We start from the raw sequence: 15,249 nt of genomic DNA on the forward strand, positions 1-15,249 counted from the left end.
AGGGAAGAGGAATTTACCCCCAAGGAAAAGAGAGATTCCAGACTGTGAGATAAAGGACCGAGGAAGCTTCATGTGTCAACACAGATGCTGTAAACGCCCTGAACTCAGCAAATCTCACATCCATTGGGTATTTTGCGTCCAGGACACATTTCTACAGTCCAGTCAATTCAACAACTGCAGGTCTATTAACATCTACTCATTAATACCATCACAAAGAGGTCCCACTAAGGCATCCAAACTGCGCTGGGTACCACACGTTTCCCAAATAACCACGATTCACAGGCATTAAACTTTCCAGAAACATAACTTCATGCACAAAAAATACCGAGTTCGCTGTATCGATGCGCTGAAAACACCTCAAACATCATCTACAGATGGGGTCCACCCCACCATCTTCTCATGGTTGGCACTTGGCTCTTCTTCAGTGCTCCTTGGAGCCCTTATACTTTAATTCAGATATATATAGATAGATAGATAGATAGATAGATATAGATAGATATAGATATATCCTTTTCTCCAGACTAAACAACCCCCAGTCCCTCAGCCACCTCTCATAACCCTTGTTCTCCAGCTCCTTCTCCAGCTCCATTCACTTCTCCGGACGCGCTCCAGACCCTCAATGTCCTTCTTGGAGTGAGGGGCCCAAAACCGACCCCAGGATTCAAGGTGTGGCCTCACCAGCACTGAGTCCAGGGGCACAATCATTGCCTGCTCCTGCTGGCCACGCTGTGTCTGATCCAAACCAAGATACCGTTGGCCTTTGTGGCCACCTGGGCCACTGCTGGCTCATGTTCAGCCACTGTCAACCAACACCCCCAGGTCCTTCTCTGCCAGTTCCAAACCAGCATCTCTGAAGGTATTGTAAGGAACATCAAGGGACCAATCTCCCTTCTGTCACTCTGCCCTAGAAAAGGCTCTTCTTGATGCACATCTTACCTCTGTCAGCCCAACGTTTTTCCTCTTGATGACGTTCTGTAAACAGTTGCTCAGCGTTCGGGTCAGCAGCAGATTCGTAGATTTTCGAATCATATCATCAACTTCAGTGGAGCTGAAAAGTGGAATTTAAAGAAAGATCTGTAAAGAAACCCAGCTGGAGTCTACATCACCCACTCTCCTCCCCAACCCTCATCATCCATGCACCGCTTAGAGGTGCAAACATATCAAATAGGGACGAAAGCATCAACAATTCAGACCTTTCTGTGCACATGATTATATGGAAGGGGGACTAACACCAGCTAAACCGACATCCTTGAGCCCTTCCGCTTGAAGAAGCTGGTCCAGCACAGGTAGGAGGTGTCCTCAGCATCAGCACCGAACTACACAGCCAAGACACCACCCTACACACAAGGCTGGAGTTCATAGAATCACGGAATAGTTTGGGTTGGAAGGGACCTTAAATATCATCCAGTTCCAATCATGGACAGGGACACCTCCCACTGGATCAGAGTGCTCAAAGTCTCATCCAACCTGGCCTTGAGCACCTCCAGGGATGGGGCAGCCACTACTTCTCTGGGCAACCTGGGCCAGGGCCTCACCACTTTCATGGTGTAGAAATTCTGGGAATTCTTCCTTATGTCCAGTCTAAATCTGCCCTTCTCCAGTTTATCCCCATTGCCCCTCATCCTATCATTCCAAGCCTTCGTGAACAGCCCCTCTCCAGCTTTCTTGGAGCCACTTTCAGGTACTGGAAGGTTGCCATAAGGCCTCCTCGGAACCTTCTCTTCTCCAGGCTGAATAACCCCAACTCCCTCAGCCTGTCCTCTTATAGGAGGTGCTCCAGCCCTTTGACCATCTTTGTAGCCTCCTCTGGACCCATTCCAACAGCTCCATCTCCTCTTTGTGTTGAGGATTCCAGAAATGAACACAATACTCCACATGAGGTCTCACAAGAGAGGAACAGAGGGTTCTAAGTGTTCATCAAAGACCTAAAATCACAGAATCCCTAGGTTGTAAAAGATCTTTGAGATCAAGTCCCACCTTACAACAAGAAGAAAAACAAATATAATCCCCAAAATTCTCCCACTCCAACCGTCTCACTGCTTTTCTTTTACTAAATCATAGAATGGTTTGGATTGGAAGGAACCTTAAAGATGATCCAATTCCACCCCCCCTGCCATGGTCAGGGACATCTCCCACTAGACCAGGCTGCTCAAAGCCCCATCCAACTGCATAACTGATAAATCAGACTGGAAGTTCTTGCAACGCATTGGTGTCCTTTGCCAGATGGTTGCAACCATAGCATTGTTGAAGTTTGAGGGGTTGGATTTCTGCTTAAGAGCTCCTGCCCTTCCAAAACGCACGACAGCAACGTGCGACCTCTCCTTTCTGAAGGAGGTTTTGGAAACCCACCCCAGGAACGGCTCCTTTGATCTGTTGTTGGCCCTGCATTAGCCCTGACATCACGGGGCTTTACCTCTGGCAGCGCACTGACAGGCGGCTGAGGGCAAAGAATGTTTCCAACTGGAAGGTTGAGAAGTGTTAATAACTTGAAGGCTCCCGGTAAATCAAAGCCATGACCTTTTGCTCCTTCTCCTGTTTTACCTGACAAATGGGCCGGATTACAAAGCAGGGATGGACAGGAGGAACGAAAGCAAACGTGCAGTTACTGTACAAACAGAATGTGAGGTGGGAGATCTTGGGGTGCTGCTACCAGGGTCCTCCTGGCGCAGGGATGGGCGCTGCCAGCCCTTGTCCAGCTCACTTACCCCACATTTCCACGTCTATTTAATGTCAGAGCAACGCACTGAGCCGAGCCCGGCTCCATCAGCGTCTGGTGCTCAGGAAAGGAAGACAAAGCCTTCCCCAACAGCAACTCCATGGTCACAGCAGCATCCTCAGAACCTGCTCATCCACCATCCCCAAGAATCACACATCCTTCACTGACTCAGTTTTCCAAGTTAATAAAGACCTTCTTTGTGCTGCTGAGTAGAGACTTGCACGGAAACACCCAGAACCACTGAGAAGGTGGTTCCTCACTGGCATCTCTACGCAGTCATAGAGTCACAGAATAGTTTGGGTTGGAAGGGACCTCGAAGTCCTTCGATTTCCAGCCCCCCTGCCATCAGCAGGGACACCTCCCACTGGAACAGTTTGCTCCAAGCCCCATCCAACCTGGCCTTGAACACCTCCAGGGATGGGGCAGTCATACCTTCCCTCGGAAAACTGTGCCAGGGCCTCCCAAAACTCACAAGAAAAGTTCTCTTCCCAAGATCTCATCTCAGCCTCCCCACTTTCATCTCAAAAACATTCCCCCTCATCCATTCCCTGCACTCCATCATCAAGAGTCCCTTCCAGCTTTCCTGGAGCCCCTTTCTGTACTGGAAGCTGCTCTAAGGTCTCCCCAGAGTCTTCTCTTCTCCAGGCTGAGCAACACCAACTCTTAGCCTGCTCTCACAGCAGAGGTGCTCCAGCCCTTGGATCATCTTTGTGGCCTCCTGTGGACCCATTCCAACAGTCCCATCTCCTCCTTATGTTGGGGATTCCAAAACTGAACACAGGATCCCAGGTAGGGTCTCCTGAGAGCAGAGAAGGAGGAGAGAGTCCCCTCCCTCACCCTGCTGACCACGCTGCTTTGGATGCAGCCCAATATATATTTGGCTTTCTGGGATATTCCTTGTCTAAAAGCCAGGGAGGGGCTTTTCCAAGGGCCTGGAGCAATAGAATGAGGTGGGGGGTGGCTTTTAATTCGAAGTGGGAAGACTTAGACTTGACATTAGGAAGGAATTCTTCACAATGTGGGTAGCGAGACCCCGACCCAGGTTGCCCAGAGAAGTGGTGGCTGCCCCATCCCTGGAGGGGCTCAAGGCCAGGTTGGATGGGGCTTGGAGGAACCTGTTCCAGTGGGAGGTGTCCCTGCCTATGGCAGGGGGTGGATCTGGATGGACTTTGAGGTCCCTTCCAACCCAAATTCTATGATCCTATATCTTTACAGTGGGAAATTCCACTGGAACCAGCAGAAGCCTTCCAGTGAGTGGCTACTTTTAAAGACATCTCCTTGTTGAGGTCCAATTTTAACAACGGCAGAACTGCCGAAAAGATAAAGGAGTTTTTTTTTTCCTCCTAATCAGATTATTAGAGCCAAACCAAAGAGCTCCACAACCTCTACAAACACTCAGCGAGATCCGAATACTCTTCAAACGCTTGAAAAGCAAACTAATTTTCGCGAGTCTCTCAACATAAAGGAGAACATTCGTGTCCAACAAATACAAGGAGCTCGTTTAGAAACAATAATTAGAAATAATACGAGCTACGTTTTTCTGCCATCGGCTCTGATCGTTCAGGAAAAGCCCGCCGAGTATTTAAGTAACCGTCTAGGTTAATGACAGCTGATGTCCCGTATCCCATAGCAGTAGTCATGACCTTCAGGCCTCCCGTGACTGACGGGCTGACCCCGATCACTCCAGGGTGCGAGGTAAATGACAACCGAAGAAGAAAAAAAAAGAAAGAGAAGAGAAAGAAAACTCGCTGGCGGCTTTGTAGCCGAGCTTCCTAATAAAACCTAATTCAAGCTGTCAGGGTGAAATGAAGAAAGTGTCAACAGGGGCTTGCAGAGAAATATTCCAAATGCTTGGCTCCAAAAGCCAAGAGCTGGGCTCCCTTCCCCCAACCCAACGGCGCTCCTCAAAAAAGGGCTGGAAAATCCAATGTTGAAAGGAATTTTAATAACATGGCCAATGGGACCCCTGAGGAGGGACCCAAAGGGACACTTTTCTTCCTTTCCCTGACAAACCAAATCATCTCCATAATGGTGACGGGCACAAAACTCACGAGGGAAATGCCAAAGGAGGGGGACGGCGAAACCAGCATCCGTGTGAAATAGGACCATTCTGTCGGCTTTAGAAACCGAGATGTTTAATGGTGACCTACAGGTTAAGAGCCCTGGGAGCCACCAAAGAGAACAACCTGCCACCAGTGAAAGGTTGAGATCAAACGTGGGCTGAGAAACGGCCTGTGCTTCCCCAACAACCAACGAGCAACCACCTCCTCTAGCGGAAGATGAAGAGAAAGTGCCTCTCCAAATTATTATGCCTCACACAAAGGAAGACAACTAAAACCTTGAAGAGACTTGTGGAGGCACTGAAACATCTGGCGAGCCCCCAAAATGCTGTCCTAGCTTCACCATAGCACTGGGCCAATGTCCAGCGTCAATCCATGGCCAGGACATGAAGCTGACAAGGGAGGTGAAAGCCCACATGCAGTCCAACCCTATGCTCATGCCCTACTGCGAGGAGAAGGGAAGGAGGACCTCTCCTTCCAGTAAGAATTCTGTTATCCAGTTACAGAATGACAGAATGGTTTGGACGAGACCTCAAAGCTCATCCAGCTCCACCCCCCCTCCCACTGCACCAGGTTGATCAGAGCCCCATCCAATCTGGCCCTGAACATCTCCAGGGATAGGGCAGCCACCGCTTCTCTGGGCAATGTGTGCCAATGTCTCACTATTCTCAACATGAAGAATTTCTTCTTAATATCTAATCTAAATGTCCCCCTCCTCCAATTTAATGCCATTCCTCCTCGTCCTGTCGCTCCAGGCCCTTGTACAAAGTCCATCCGCAGATTTCCTGGAGGCCCTTCAAGTACTAGAAGCTGCTCTAAGGTCTCCCGAGAGCCTTCTCCTCTCCAGGCTGAACAACCCCAACTCTCTGAGCCTGACCTTAGAGCAGAGGTGGTCCACCTCTCGCATCACCTCCATGGCCTCCTCTGGACCTGTTCCAACAGTTCCATCACCTTCTTATGCTGGAGATTCCAGAATTGGACACAAGACACCAGGTGGGGTCTCATGAGAGCAAAATAGAGGGGCAGAACCCCCTCCCTCGCCCTGCTGGCCACGCTGCTTTGGACGCTGCAGGTTGGCTTTCTGTGCTGCAAGCACACATTTCTTCCTACGATCTCATCTAAACCTCCCATATTTCAGTTTAAAACCATTCCCTCTTGTCCTGTCTCTGCACTCCCCGATCAAGAGCTCCTCCCCAGCTTTCCTGAAGCCCCTTTCCATACTGGAATACCTCTACTAAGCTGAAGACATTATTTGGTGCAAAAAGTAAGCACCAACTTGCGGTTTCTGGCAATTAAAGTTGTTTTCCAATCTTAGGCACGTACACTTGGGCAAAACCAGTAGGAAGGCAGCTTGGGATGGAGCATGTGGGGTAAACACATGGAATATTTTGGAGGTCAAAAAGAAGAAAAAAATAAATCAGATTATTTGTATCTAAACTCCTATGGGAAAGAAGAGAAACCAAACCCCTAAACCAGCAGCCGAAACTCATTAACACAAAGGGCAAATCAAAACCTGAAGAGTTTTCCTGCCAGCACGGTCTTTGAGGAACAGCCTGAAGATGACACGTGGAGGTTGTAGATATTTTAATGCTGACCCAACGACAGGTAGACATGAATTTCTCAAGACAACCAGATTCATCCGTTTAGTACAACTGACTTGGAATCATCTCAGAGGAAACAGCCTCTTTGGTTTTTCTACAGCCAGCATGCTCCTAAACTGTCCTTCCCGACAAGAGGTAGACATTTCTGGAGACTTGGCCAGCCCTTTGTCAATGCTCCAAGGAGACCACCAGCCACCTCCAAGCTGGACAGGTTACATCCATGTAGTTGAGCAGCATAAAGAGTTGAATCACGGAATAGTTGGGGTTGGAAGTGACCTTAAAGATCATCCAGTTCCAACCTGCCTGCCATGGGCAGGGACACCTTCCACAGGTTGCTCAAAGCCCCACCCAACCTGGCCTTGAACACCTGCAGAGATGGGGCAGCTACAACCTCTCTGGGTGACCTGTGCCAGGGCCTTCCTACTCGTATGGGAAAACATTTCTTCCCAAGATCTCATCTCAATCTCCCCTCTTGCAGCTTAAAACCATCCCCTCTCGTCCTGTCCCTGCACTCCTTGATCAGGAGCCCCTCCCCAGCTTTCCTGGAGCCCCTTCAGGTACTGGAAGGTGCTCTAAGGTCTCCCTGGAGCCTTCTCTTCTCCAGGCTGAACAACCTCTATTCTCTCAGCTTGGCCTCCTATGGGAGGTTCTCCTGCTCTCACATCATCTTTGTGGCCTCCTCTGGACTTGTTTTAACAGATCCACATTTTTCCTGTGCTGAGGACTCTGGAACGCAGGACTCCAAGTGAGGTCTCACCAGAGCAGAGTAGAGGGGCAGAATCCTCTCCCTCGCCCTGCTGGCCACGCTTCTACGGATACAGCCCTGGACATGGTTGGTTTCTGGGCTGTGAGCTCACGTTGAGGTTCTCATCTACCAGCACCAAGTTCTTCTCTTCAGAGTTGAGGAAGAGAATGGATATTTTAAACCTGTTGAGATCTTCCAGTGCAGACAAAACCTCTGTATTACAACACAACCACACTCGTCTCCTACCTCAGGTGAAGGTCTTCTGAAAACTTCAGGCAGGCGTAGATGAATTCCTTAATCTGATTGTAAACTTTAGGCACAAATTCCGAAAAGGGGAACTTCTTTGGAAACGGTTGCTGAAAAATAGAGGGGAAAAAAATGAAGCTCACGAGGAGATATTTAACAGGAGCGACGACCACTTTCCAGCAACGTGTTCCAAGCAATCAAATTAATTCTAGTATTCAGTCCAGCAAGGAAGCAACAACTCACCGTTTATTGCGTATAATATAAACATTTCAGCCTTGGGAAAGACCAGATAATCACTTACAAATGGTACAAGTGTGCATAAGGGATTTGGAGTCTGAAATGGGCTGGAAAGAAACATGAAGCTTGGGGGGAGCCTTCAGCACAACACGACCCTCATTCCCTCTCCCAGCTCCCCAATTCACACTGAAAAAGCTCATGGAAGAACTTCTTGACTTCAATCTCCCACAACGCATTTTGCTTGGTCACCTCCCATAGAATCAGGGAATTGCTTGGTTGGAAAAGATCTTGGAGATCATCAAGCCCAACCCTTCCTGTCTACTACTAAACCAGATCCCTGAGCACCTCATCTACACGGCTTTTAAACCCCTCCAGGGATGGGGACTCCACCACCTCCCTGGGCAGCCTCCGCCAGGGCCTCAGAACCCTTCAGTGAAGACTTTTTTTCCTGATGTCCAATCTGAACCTGCCCTGGGGCAACTTGAGGCCATTCCCTCTCATCCTATCTCCTGTCACTTGGGAGAAGAGACCAACACCCACCTCACCACAACCTCCTTTCAGGCAGTTGTAGACAGCAAGAAGGTCTCCTCTCATCCAGCTTTTCTCCAGGCTAAACAACCCCAGGTCCCTCAGCTGCCTCTCATAACCCTTCTTCTCCAGCCCCTTCCTCAGCTCCGTTTCTCTTCTCTGGACGCACTCCAGCCCCTCAATGTCCTTCTTGGCGTGAGGGGCCCAAAACTGAACGCAGGATTCAAGGTGTGTCCTCACCAGCGCTGAGTCCAGGGGCACAATCATTCCCTGCTCCTGCTGGCCGTGCTCTTTCTGATCCAAGCCAAGATGCCATAGGCTGCCTTGGCTACTGGGGCCACTCCTGGCTCACGTTCAGCCTCTGTCAACCATCCTTGGAGACTGGAGCATCTTCTCCTTCCTAGAACTGTGAGCTGCTCCTCACAGGTATTGCCCAAGGTGAGCACTTGCTTTATGACACCAAAAGCCAAGAAGAAACAGATGTCCTACACCAACGTTTCCCAACCAGCCTCTATCCACAGCGCACGTGTGGCAGATCCAGAGCACAACAGAAAGACCCTGCGATATAATTTTGAGGATACAGATTTTCCACAATCTAAACACTCAACTTGGATGAAAAACCCTCCCAGTTGTAATCAAGTTCACCAGTCTCGGAGCTTGCTGGTTGCTAGACGGGAAGCAGGAGGCCAGGGAGGCTTTTAAGGGCCACTGGCTGGGTCAAACTTGGCTACACTTCAGTTTTTCAAGCACGTACTTCGGTAAAAGCCAAGAGAGACCATTTTGTGGGGCTTTTTGTTTTAAATGGGCGAATAAAACAAATAAAGGTCAATAACGCGGTGCATAAAATGGAATAAAACACCAGCGGAAGCAGATTTCTCATCTCTCGTCTACTGCAAGGACTGTTCAGCTGCGATAGCGCCATGATCAGTTGGATGCACCTTCCTCCTCCTCTACACCAGAAGAAACACCTCACACAGAAAGAGTATTTTATTGTTTTCCCTTATTTTGGTTTCTTTTTGTTGTTCATTTGATTTGCGGGTTTTGGGTTGGAGGTTTTTTGATGGTTTTGTGTGATTCTCAAGGCCACCAGCAAGGGAGGAGGGGAAAGCGGTCCTGGACCAGCAGACACTCCATGTCACCATTATAGAATCATCAAATGGTTTGGGTTGTAAGGGACCTCAAAGCCCATTCAGTTCCAACCCCCTGCCATGGGCAGGGACACCTCCCACTGGACCAGGCTGCACAAAGCCCCATCCAACCTGGCCTTGAACACCTCCAGGGAGGTGCACTCACTGATCAAGAACTCCTCCCCAGCTTCCCTAAAGCCCCTTCAAGTACTGGAAGGCTGTTATAAGATCTACCAGAAGCTTTCTCCAGGCTGAACAACCCCAACTCTCTCAGCCTGGCCTCAGAGCAGAGTTTCTCCAGCCCTCAGATCATCTTTGTGGCCTCTTCTGGATTTGCTCCAACAGATTCGTGTCCTTTCTGTACTGAGGACTCCAGAACCGAACACAGAACAGAACCTTCTCCATTTCCCGATTACCTTTTCAAGTTCAGAATCCTGGAATGGAAACTGGCCAACTATTTTCTTATAAACGTCTTCACTCGTCACTGGGATGGGACTGTAGTTATCAGAGTCAAGTATGTTCCTGAGAAAAGAAAAGACAAGCTGGAAAAGCAGCTTTGTGATGCCAGACCAACCACAACCTGGTAGATTTACTGTCAAGGTCTCAAGAAGTAGCTGCCAGGCTAAGGCGTGAACCCATCGGTCTACACCTCTCATGTTTGTGACCCATCTTTGCTGCAGCCGGAGTCAATGAGTTCTCCCAGCTCAGCTTGCATAAAGCCACAACTGGAGCTTACTGGTGATTTTAGTCCAGACTGGAGCTTCAGCTTCACCCCCAGTGAAGCCCACATGAGTTTCAGTTCTACCTGACTTGAGGAAGATGAACGCTGAGCTACTGGGGCTTTGACAATCCTCCTGCACCTCCTCCCAGTGTCCCATGCTCTGAGACACTTCAGTCCTCCTGGGATGTCCTGGAGGACCACCAAGCATGAGCTGCTTGCTCCCAAGTGCAGAATGAGACCCTGGATAACGTATCATGCCCTACGTGTGGATAACTGCTCAGCTCATGGATGTGTCTACAGAAGCAGCACAGGGATACGACACTGATGGCCCAAAACACACACGGCTCAGTACATCCTTCCATCTATCAACTGTCGGTGAGAGCTCCATAACGAACCCACAAACTTATCCCTGTGGGACATAAAAGCTCTGGTCGACACTGATATCACCAAACACAGGATCCTCAAAACTACTTGAGTTGGCTCTGCCTGGTCCAAGGAGAGCCCATCTCGTCGTTACCCAAAATTCGAACATAAACTTGCTATTAATCTCTCAGAAGATTTTATTCATGAGCCACAACTACTCTGTGAGGGACTTCTCATGAGTCTGATGAAAGAGCTGCTTACCTGAAAACTCCTGACCATTTCTTCAGTAGGGTTTCACTATACTGGTCTTGGATCTCCAAGAGCATGTCAAAGAGCTGGTTCACCGGGAAGCCATATCCCTGAAGCAGAGTTGGGGAAGAAAGCAACTTCAGGTGAGACAAAGTCACCAGGAGGCAGTTGAAGATATTTTCATGGAATCGTGGAATGGTTTGGGTTGGAAGGGACCTTAAAGCTCATCCAGTTCTAAGCCCCCTGTCATGGGCAGGGATATCATCCACTAGATCAGGGGCATCTTCCACTAGATCAGGTTCCTCAAAACCCAACATGGCCTTGAACATCTCTAACAGGGAGCATGGGGTCCAGTTCTCCCCTACCACAACCAGAGGTGGATGGGAAAGGATTAGGTGGTGATTTACCGAGGTGGCAGGACCAGGGGCTACTAAAGGCCGGTCTGAGTGCAGGAAGGAGGCACGAGGGCTCAGAAGGTGGCCACACCTTGGTCCTTGCCCACAGGCTGGCCACTCCACAGACTGAACCAGGCTGTACATTGGCTGCCGCAATCCATCCATCACAAAGCCCAAAGCAGAAGTTGAACCACCCCAGCAAGCCCACATCAACCACTAAACCACACTGATGGGACCATCTGTGAGCAGCACAACCACTGAGTGAGGTAAAAGAGCGGTCACCAACAGTCACATACCTGGAGTGTATCTGCAAAGAGGACAATGAGGTTCTTCAAGTCTAACACCAGGCTCGGGTCTGAGCAGTAGGACTGCAAAGGAGGGAGAATAAACCATAGTTTTAAACGCAGCATGCAGGAAAAGTCATAGAATGACAGAATCCCTAAGTTGGAAAAAGACCTTTGAGAACATGAAGTCCATCCGTACCTGTCCACCACTAAAACATGTCCCCAGCCGCCTCATCCACCCATTTCTTCAACACCTCCAGAGATGGGGACTCCACCACCTCTCTGGGCAGCCTCTGCCAGGGCCTGAGAACCCTTCCCATGAAGAATCATAGAAGAGTTAGAGTTGGAAGGGACCTCAAAGGTCATCCAGCTCCAACCCCACTGCCATGGGAAGGGACATCCCACTGGATCCGGCTGCCCAAGGCCCCATCCAACCTGGCCTTGAACACCTCCAGGGATGGGGCAGCCACAGCTTCCCTGGGCAACCTGTTCCACTGTCTCACCGCTCTCATGGCGAAGAAGTTCTTCCTAATGTCCAGTCTTAATCTGCCCCTCTCCAGTTTATACCCATTGCCCCTCATCCTATCACTCCAAACCTTTAAGAATAGCCCCTCCCCAGGTTTCTTGGAGCCCCTTTCCGGTATTGGAAGGTCACTACAAGGTCTCCTCAGAGCCTTTATCTTCTCCAGGCTGAACAACCCCAACTCTCTCAGCCTGTCATCGTATGGGAGGTGCTCCAGTCCTCGCATCATCCTTGTGGCCTCCTCTGGACCCATTCCAACAGCTCCATCTGCTTCTTATGTTGAAGATTCCAGAACTGGACACAATACTCCAGATGAGGTCTCACAATAAAGGAGTAGAGAAGCAGAAAGAAGTTTTTCTTCATGTCCAACCTGAACCTGCCCTGGTGCAACTCGAGGCTATTTCCTCTCATCCAGTCATTTGGGAGAAGACAAACACTGAACTCACTACATCCTCCTTTTAGGCTGTTGTAGACAGTGATGAGGTTTCCCCTCAGCCTCCTTTTCTCCAGGCTAAACAACCCCAGGCCCCTCAGCTGCATCTCATAACCCTTGTTCTCCAGCCCCTTCCCCAGCTCCATCCCCTTCTCCAGATGTGTTCCAGTCCCCAATATCCTTCTTGGAGTGAGAGACCCAAAACTGAACCCAGGATTTGAGTTGTGGCCTCATCAATGCCGAGTCCAGGGGGACAATCCCTTCCCTGCTCCTGTTGGCCACGCTGTGTCTGATCCAGGCCAGGATGCTGTTCGCCTTCTTGGCCACCTGGGCCACTGCTGGCTCATGTTCAGCCGCTGTCAACCGACAACGCCACGTTGTTTTCTGCCAGGCAGCTTTCCAGCCACTCTTCCCCAAGCATGGAGCTCCACAGAGTTGTTGTTTCCCAAGTGCAGGACCCGCCATTTGGCCTCGTTAAGCCTCATCCTGCTGGTCTCAACCCACCGATCCAGTCCCGATCCCTCTGCAGAGCCTCCCTACCCTCAAGGAGCTCCATACCTCCTCCCAGCTTAGTGTCATCCACAAACTTACTAAGAGCAATGACCTCTCATCCAGGTCATTGATAAAGACATTGAACAGAACTGGACCATAAATACTGCCCTCAGCCCTCCCGTGTAATCGCTTGAGCCATAACGAAGACACAAGCACGTCGTATGGTCCAAGGATCAGCAGCTCTTCTCCTAAAGCCATACCCTCACGACAAGAAAGTCACTTTGATAAGGGTATCTCTCCTCATAACGCACTGCTTGTGGGGCTCTCCATGATGAAGAAGGATACCTGAAGTGTCTTTAAGATTCCCCGGGAGCTGCTGGGGAAGCGAGAGGACATGAAGCGAATCAACGCGCTGTCATACCAAGACGACAGCAGCGCCTCTCATCTAATATTTAGTGTGTTGTGTCTGATGCTAATGAAGCATCGCAGCGAGACATCTCCGAGCCCCGCCTGAAGGCTGCATCGCTAAGTGGTTCAGGTTGAGAAGAAAACACGGTCCGTGCCTATATTTCAGCATCGTGAACGGTCTGAGCTACGACACAAGTATTTATTGCAGGTCAGGACATCGCTGCAAACCCTAAAGACCCAACTCAGCGTGGTGACAGCACTGATGGTCCCACCAGAGCCACTCGGTGTTACCCACAGGCTCCGTGTGCTCTCTGGACACAGGAGACAACTGGAAGATGTAATTTGCAGACAGACTTTGACCAAATATAGAATCAGAAGCTGGAAAGAGAAATAGATTTAAAGCTCGCTGGAAACTCAAGGAGAAATGACTCCATTAATCAATGTGAAAGACTGGGAGAGACACATTTTCCATTTCCCCATCCAAAAAAAAAGCAAGTTGGAAAGAAAGATAATGCCCTAAAGCTATCAGAATGGATAAAAGATGTCAACGTCTGAAACAAGGAAGAAAATCCAGGTCTAAGTTTGGCCAAATGGGAAGAACCAAACGAGCCTCATGGACACGAGAGCCCTCCAAGAAGTCTCAACGGCAATATGGGACGGATGACACTGGTCTACAATGAGCTGTAAAATCACTGAGGTTAGGAAAGACCTCCAAGATCAAGTTCAACCATCAACACAATAAGGACGTGGCTTAGTAGGGATGTTGTTAAGTGTCACATCTACATGTTCTTTTAACTCCTCCAAGGAAGGAGACTCCACCACTACTCTGCGCAGCCTTTCCCAATGTTTAACCACTCTTTCCGTAAAGATGTTTTTTTTTTAATATCCAATCTAAGCCTTCCCTGGGAAACTCCAGGCCATTTCCTCTCAGCTTATCCCTTGTTCCTTGGGAGAAGGGACCACCGCCTGCCTCTCTACAACCTCCTTTCAGAGAGCTGTAGAGGGTGATAACGTCTCCCCCTCAGCTTCATCTTCTCCAGACTGAACAGACCCAGTTCCCTCAGCAGCTCCTCACAAGACTTGTTCTCCAGACCCTTCACCAGCTTTGTTGCCCTTCTAAAGGCTGAACAGTCCATAGAGATGATGATGGCGATGACCACAATTTTGGTGTCGAGAAATCATGTAACCGCTTCATAATTGCCATGAAAAAAAACTTGCCTGGCAGCCACTCCAGGTAAGAACTTTGGCATCACTTGAAACAACTCCTCGTGGCAACAAAGCTGGTAAAACTGAAAACCAGCATGTTTGTACACCTGGCTTGCTCTCACGGCTTCCACCTAGCAGAAAAGCCCACTTAAAAAGACAATAAACACAAGTTTACAACCTAGCGAGGCTCACAGCTCTGTGTCTATCACCGTTCAGAAAACAGAAGCTTAAGGGGAAGGAGGCAGCTTTCCAGCCAACACAACGGCTGTGCCATACGGAGCACCCCAAGAAGCCTCTCTGATCCCTCACGGCAATTAGCTCTGGCTTCATCAATTGGATTATCCCTACCGGCACGGGTAAAGCCATGCAGCTCTTCAACAACACTGCCCATGGCGACCACGCTAAGCTAAAGTCAAGGGTATGTGAACGTAGACCTTGGTGGGCGCTCAGGCGAGCGGCGCATTGTGTCTCCACACAGAAATTGTTGGGTTTACTCAATGGGCAACAACATCGTTATCACTTGGGTACCACTACGTTCAGGTTATATAAGGTTGGATGCAGGTCTGAACTGACACGACCAAGCAGCGTCCTCGTGCTCTTGAATGATTCTCTGGTGACACTGCCTTCCTGGAGCAGTGCCGGGATTGCAGTGATTCAAGACCTGCTTTTTTGCTGGAGAAAATCATAGAGTGGGTTGGGTTGGAAGGGACATTAAAGCCCACCCAGTTCCAACTTCCTGCCATGGGCAGGGACACCTCCCACTGGATTAGGTTGCTCAAAGCCTCATCCAACCTGGCCTTGAACATCTCCCAGGATGCGGCAGCCACAGCATCCATGGGCATCCAGGGCCTCACAACTCTCAACATAAAGACTTTCTTCCCAATGTCCCATCTAAATCTTCCCTCTTCCAATTTA

The 15,249-nt window shown here is 49.5% G+C and overlaps 1 protein-coding gene across 3 annotated transcripts in view; it reads right to left on the reverse strand.

Moving 5' to 3' along the window:
* EXOC6B (exocyst complex component 6B) overlaps window positions 1-15,249 on the reverse strand; it is a 363,401-nt gene that overhangs the window by 141,440 nt on the left and 206,712 nt on the right. For all 3 annotated transcript variants that reach the window (XM_054065132.1, XM_054065131.1, XM_054065129.1), the window contains exons 12-16: window positions 11,285-11,356; window positions 10,606-10,703; window positions 9,677-9,782; window positions 7,369-7,478; window positions 937-1,048 (exon numbers count right to left, since the gene is read on the reverse strand). In XM_054065132.1, coding sequence (XP_053921107.1) covers window positions 937-1,048; window positions 7,369-7,478; window positions 9,677-9,782; window positions 10,606-10,703; window positions 11,285-11,356 — 498 coding nt within the window. The remainder of the gene's footprint in view (window positions 1-936; window positions 1,049-7,368; window positions 7,479-9,676; window positions 9,783-10,605; window positions 10,704-11,284; window positions 11,357-15,249) is intronic.

The sequence above is a fragment of the Cuculus canorus genome, chromosome 4 (assembly GCF_017976375.1).
Source record: "Cuculus canorus isolate bCucCan1 chromosome 4, bCucCan1.pri, whole genome shotgun sequence".
Classification (NCBI taxonomy): domain Eukaryota; kingdom Metazoa; phylum Chordata; class Aves; order Cuculiformes; family Cuculidae; genus Cuculus; species Cuculus canorus.